Source organism: Ostreococcus tauri (genome assembly GCF_000214015.3).
Source record: "Ostreococcus tauri WGS project CAID00000000 data, contig chromosome 07, whole genome shotgun sequence".
Classification (NCBI taxonomy): Eukaryota; Viridiplantae; Chlorophyta; class Mamiellophyceae; order Mamiellales; family Bathycoccaceae; genus Ostreococcus; species Ostreococcus tauri.
The window spans coordinates 97,921-103,442 of NC_014432.2; the positions used below are offsets into that span (position 1 = coordinate 97,921).

The 5,522-nt window shown below is 60.3% G+C and overlaps 6 protein-coding genes across 6 annotated transcripts; 3 read left to right on the top strand and 3 right to left on the bottom strand.

The window, feature by feature from the left end:
• Positions 1-864, top strand: OT_ostta07g00590 (Mitochondrial chaperone BCS1; the record flags this gene model as incomplete). Its single annotated transcript, XM_022983716.1, has 1 exon — positions 1-864. A coding segment is annotated over one exon (864 nt), but the record flags the coding sequence as incomplete, so codon positions are not given.
• Positions 865-1,099: 235 nt separating this feature from the next.
• OT_ostta07g00600 (Integral membrane protein TerC) lies at positions 1,100-2,176 on the top strand (the record flags this gene model as incomplete). Its single annotated transcript, XM_003080110.1, has 1 exon — positions 1,100-2,176. One exon carries the CDS (start codon positions 1,100-1,102, stop codon positions 2,174-2,176), a length of 1,077 nt encoding a protein of 358 aa, XP_003080158.1.
• A 76-nt stretch (positions 2,177-2,252) lies between these two features.
• On the bottom strand, positions 2,253-2,654 carry OT_ostta07g00610 (unnamed product; the record flags this gene model as incomplete). Its single annotated transcript, XM_003080111.2, has 1 exon — positions 2,253-2,654. One exon carries the CDS (start codon positions 2,652-2,654, stop codon positions 2,253-2,255), a length of 402 nt encoding a protein of 133 aa, XP_003080159.2.
• Positions 2,655-2,722: 68 nt separating this feature from the next.
• Positions 2,723-3,532, top strand: OT_ostta07g00620 (unnamed product; the record flags this gene model as incomplete). The annotated part of the gene is made up of 1 exon (XM_003080112.1): positions 2,723-3,532. The coding sequence occupies one exon, from the start codon at positions 2,723-2,725 to the stop codon at positions 3,530-3,532; it is 810 nt and encodes a 269-aa protein (XP_003080160.1).
• A 22-nt stretch (positions 3,533-3,554) lies between these two features.
• OT_ostta07g00630 (Endonuclease/exonuclease/phosphatase) lies at positions 3,555-4,625 on the bottom strand (the record flags this gene model as incomplete). Its single annotated transcript, XM_003080113.1, has 1 exon — positions 3,555-4,625. One exon carries the CDS (start codon positions 4,623-4,625, stop codon positions 3,555-3,557), a length of 1,071 nt encoding a protein of 356 aa, XP_003080161.1.
• A 219-nt stretch (positions 4,626-4,844) lies between these two features.
• Positions 4,845-5,264, bottom strand: OT_ostta07g00640 (Cytochrome b6/f complex, subunit IV; the record flags this gene model as incomplete). Its single annotated transcript, XM_003080114.2, has 1 exon — positions 4,845-5,264. One exon carries the CDS (start codon positions 5,262-5,264, stop codon positions 4,845-4,847), a length of 420 nt encoding a protein of 139 aa, XP_003080162.2.
• Positions 5,265-5,522: the final 258 nt, after the last annotated feature.

A 5,522-nucleotide genomic window follows, 5' to 3' on the forward strand; every position in this document is an offset into this window, starting at 1 on the left:
GCGCCGTCGAGTAGACACGAGGGAGGTGGACATAGAGTGTATAGAGGCGAGCAGCACTGGGTTCCGAGCGAGAAGCCGTCTCGACCACTCGACACGGTAGTCTTACCCACCGGCGCGAGAGACATGATCGAGCGCGACGTGCGCGAGTTCCTCGATTCCGAGCGTTGGTACGTAGATCGCGGATTACCTTACAGACGCGGGTATCTCCTTCACGGCTTGCCGGGAACCGGTAAGACGTCGTTGGTGTTCGCTCTTGCAGGACACTTCGGCCTGCCTCTCTACGTCGTAAGATTGAGCGACGAACGCCTTTGTGACGAGGGCTTGCACAGATTATTTCGCACCACGGAGAAGCGCTCGATCATTTTACTCGACGACGTCGATGCGCCCGGCGCAAACGCGGTGTTCAGAGAGTTACAGCCCGGAGAAAGCACTGGAAATCTGAGCGTGCAATCGACGCTTTCCCTGCTCGATGGCGTCACCTCCGTCGACGGTCGACTCATCTTCTTGTCATGCCGCGACAAATCGGCGCTCAACCAAACGCTCATTCGACCAGGACGTTTCGATGTTATCCTTCGTTTCGACGCCCCTGGCAAAGAACAGATCGAGAGCTACTTCAACCACTTCTTTGCGGACTTCGGTGGGGACGTCCCATCCATGGGAGCTGAGTTCGCCGAGCTTGCGGCGCACGTCGACACTCAGCCGAAAAGCATGGCCGCGCTCCAGGTCTTGTTTCTGTCGCACAAGTCGAATCCACGAGACGCTCTGGAATCCATGCGCGCTCGCATCTCCGGCCAAAAGCGTTCCATCACTTTCGGCGCGCGAAGCCGAAACTCCAGACGAGACCACTCTGCCGCCGCCGCGTGAGACTCTTTCGCGATCGATGCCCTCGCCAACGCCACCACTTTCGCGTTAGAACACATCCTTCATCATTACACATTAAATCCGCCCGTCTGAGCTCACCCAAAATTCCCACGCGAGCCCTCCGACGCCGTCCCGTTTTTTCACCTCTCGCCTCGACGGCGTCAACACCATCATGAACCATCGCCTTCATCTTCACCGTCCCCATCGTCACTTCTCGTCCGTCGCATCGCACCGCGCGATGTCGAAGCGAGATGACACGCACGATAAGGCGAGCACGGCGCACGCGGTCGAGGGCACGGCGTTGCTCGACGACGACGACGACCATTTTCACGATTTTAGCACTAGCGTCTGGGGCGCCAGAGATCGAGGGTGTTTGGGCGCGTACAACGACGTCGTGAGCAGACTGCCGAGTTTCCAGATCTTCATCTTCGTCATCATCTCCGGCGCCGCGTTGACGGTGCTGTGGGAGCTCGCGGAGTCGAACGCGGAGAAGAAGGAGGTGGCGAGCGCATTCGTCGGGAGCGCCGCGGTGGAGACGATGTTGAGTTTGGATAATTTGGTGGTTTTTCATCAAATTTTTGGCACGTTTAAGGTGCCGCCGAGTCGTCGACCTGGGATCTTAGTCGCCGGCCTACCGATCATGATCGCGGTCAGGATTTCGCTCTTCATGAGTTTTCACGGGATTTGGGTGTACATGCGCGTGGCGTTTACGCTCATCGGCGCCTTTATCATTTATCAAGGGGTGTGCGTCGCGTACTTCACCGACGACGGGGACGAGGACTCGGATTTGAGTTCTAATTGGATCGTGCGAAGCGTTCGGGCGTGTTTCGGGGAGCGGATGTCGACGAGGTACGAGGGGAGCGCGTTTTACTCGCGCACAAAGAGCGGGACGTTTCACTTCACACCCTTGGTATTAGTGATGATCTTCATCGAGGTCTCCGATTTGATGTTTTGCATCGACGGCGTGTCTACGATTTATGTCGTCGGACACAAGAGTCTGGAGGCGGTGATCTGCGGTGATCTGTGCGCGGTTTTGCTCGTGCGAGCTTTGTATCCGCAGCTGCAAGGAACGGTTGAAGTGTTCCCCGATCTCAACTACGCCGTCGCGGCGACGCTCGTCGCCGTGGGCGTGGACATGATCTTGGGCGCGTTCGGACAAGATCTCCCAGTATACGTCTTGGTGTGTTTCATGGTCTTCGTCTTCATCGCCGGCATCGTCTCGTCTCTCGCTCGAGGCGTCGTCAATCGATGCGCGAGCTCTCGATCGAAACCCAACGCAGACAAAAAATACGACGACGCCGCGCAGAAAGTGTGAGCGCGCGCGACCTAGACCTCTCCCATAGCCCCACATAGTTTTACACCCCCTGTGAGTAGAGCAAGATAGCATCCAATCATCCCTTTGCGACCTCCATCGCGCGTCGCAACGCCTCGTGTCTCGCGTCGATCGCCTCCACCGCCCGCTCGAGCGCGTCCTCGAACGCCCCTCTCGCCTCGCCCCAATCCCCCCCACCCGCGGCGCTCGACCCACATCGAACCAACGTCCATCGACCGTCTCGCATCCGCACTCGCACCCGCGCCGTGCGTCCATCGACGACGCGCTCGCCGTTGAACCGTCGCGCGCGAACCGCTCGCAGAAATCCAATTCGCATCGCGCGTTCCATCTCCATCGTTCGCATCAACGCCTCGCGCACGGCGTCCAAGCACGCTCGCGCGAGAACATCCCTCGCGTCGTTCGCGGTCGACACCGCGTCCTCGTCGACGCTGGCGACGCGTCGGCAGCACGAAAAAGACATGTCTCGCGTCGACGAGTGACGCCAACGTCTCCACCGCGGTCAGTGCGCGGCGCGTCCGGCGCGTCGACATGGGCGCGTGCGCGTCCAAGACGTCGACGACCTCTCCGCCGGCGTCGTTGAGTCGGCAGACGAGCGCGTGCGCGTCGGAGACGAGCGCACGCGGGGTAATTCGTCAAGAATCGATCGACGGCGCTCGACCGCCTCGACACCGACGCGCGCGCGATGGGTCGACGAACGCGGACGCGGAGGCGCGGAGAATCGTGCGCGCGATCGAACGCGAGGCCGGGGAGCTTCGATCGAGACAGACGGCGGAGAGACTCGCGCACGCGGTGATGTTGGCGGAGGAGCGGCGGGCGAGAGACGCGGCGACGCAGACGTCGCGCGAGGAGCGACGACGACGGGGGATGGGGGGCGACGCGGAGGGCTACGGGAGATGTGAGAGGATGGCGACGCACACCACGAACGGGGCCGTGCTCGATCGGAGGTACGTCGCGGGGTTGACGGAGACGACGGCGAACCAGACGCGCGTGCCGAGGCGAACGCACCCGGCGAGCGCGTCGCCGACGATTGCGGATGAGCACGGTGAAGAGGGAGGTACGGGAGACGCGATGAGCACGGCGATGAGTCGAGCGTCGTTGGGATCGTTGTTCGCGACGAGTGCGCAGGATGTGGATCCGTCGACGAGGAGTGAGACGTCGGTGCACGGGAAGGATGCGAGCGTAAGATCCGGGCACGAGCACGCGACGCCGGCGGGGCGAAAGGGATTCGGGGAGGATCAGGAGGTTCCCACGCGAACGACACCGTTCAGTGATCGTGTGGAAAAGCAGTTGCAGGCGTCGGCAATAAAGGGCAAGCGTCCGGAGGACGCAACGCCGTAGTCACGTGTAGTTTCAACGTCAGTCATAGCGAGTAATCTTCCGTACCCGAACCGAAGACGCTCGACATCGCCACGATCGGGAAATGATCCGAGAGCGCGCGGCCGCGCGCATCGCGACACAATGCGCGATTGACGTAGCCCGAATCGACGTGTTTATGGCGCGGTGGCACTCCCTGTGACACTCCCATCGGCGTCAGGTCCATGACGTAATCGATCCGCACGCGAGGCTCCAAATCAAAGTACCTGCTCTCTCGTCCGCACTTGAGGATGTAATGTCGCCAACGCGCGACCGGAAACGTCAGGCGGAAGCTATCGTCGTCATTGAGAGGTGAGTTCATGAGATCGATCGCGCCAGGGAAGATCGAATGCATCATATGTTCGTATTCCGCCGAGCCGTGTTCCACGTTTATGTCTCCGGCAAGTAACACTCTCTCGACCACGTACCCGTTGCCCCTACACTCACGCACGGCGCGCATGAAGGATTCTCGCACGCACACGAGCTGTGAAAATCGGGCCACACGCCCACTGCACCAATAGTCTGACTGCAGATGTGTGTTCAAAATGATGGCGACTCTGACGCAGGCGTCGTTTTGAGCGAGGCGCAGGTACGTCGTGCTTACTCCCTTCTCAAACGCCCTCGCCTCGATCCCCCCCCTGTGCGTGAACTTGACAAAATGATTGCAAACGTGACTCGCCTTTGAGCACACCATGAGACCACACTTGGCGGCGGGAGAAAAAATGTACGGAAACGTCGTCGCCAATCCCGAACGCAGCACGGTGCGACTCGCGTCGTCCCAAACCTCTTGTAAGCACACCACGTCCACCGTCTCGGCGACGACGATGATGTTTTGAACTATCTTACGCGCTCGTTTGATCAAATCGGCCCTGAATCCGCCCTGACCGGAAAATGGCCCCGCTAAAAGTTGAAGGTTCCAAGACATGACCCTGAGAGTTCCAAACGCGCACGCGGGACGACTCCTCGTGAGCGCCTCGTCGTACGCGCGCGCGCGGCGTTCAAGCGTCACGAGTGATTCATCGGTACCGTATGGATTACGTATCGTCGCTCCCGAGTCATCGTTCCGGTCGTCGTCCATCGCAAAGTGAAGCGTCTCGGAGACGAGACGACGCGACTGCGCCGAGTAAAGCGAGTCGAGCGCTCGAGGTTGATAAAAACGCTTGATTCAAGATTAAAAGTCACTGTTTCAAACATCCCGCTATCGCAGCTTTGGTTTTGCTAAAAAATTAAACGCCCGCATACGCCGCGCGAACCTCAAACGAAAGTACGTGCGCCAACTGAAAGACACTGGCGCCGTTTAAAAGACGCCGAGGGAGATCGCCTTGTCGATCGGCATCGTCGCCCCAATTCCCATCCAAATGGCGTAGAAGGTGCCGACCATGAAGACAGTGGTGGCCACCGGGCGGCGGAACGGGTTTTGGAACTTGTTGATCGACTCGAGGAACGGGACGGTGATCAAGCCAGCCGGGACGGCGGCCATGGAGAGGACGCCGAGGAGCTTGTTCGGGATAACGCGGAGCGCGTTGAAGGTCGGGAAGAAGTACCACTCCGGAAGGATCTCAAGCGGCGTGGCGAACGGGTCCGCCGGCTCGCCGAGCTGGGTCGGTTCCATGACGGCGAGGCCGACGCAGCACGCGATGGTTCCGAGGATAACGACCGGGAAAATGTAAAGCAAGTCGTTCGGCCACGCCGGTTCACCGTAATAGTTGTGGCCCATACCCTTGGCGAGCTTCGCGCGAAGCACCGGGTCGGAGAGATCCGGCTTCTTCGTCACGGAGGCGACGACTTGGAAGTTACCGCGAGCCTTCGGGGAGACGCTGCGCGAGGCAAAAAAACGCGCGCGTCACTCGTCAGTCATCGTCTCACGCGTCGACGTCACGCGCACCCCCCCCGCGGTGACCGCGCGTACGACGTCACTACGTCATCCACCCCTCACACCGGCGAACATCCACGACGCGCGCCCGCCGCGACGCCC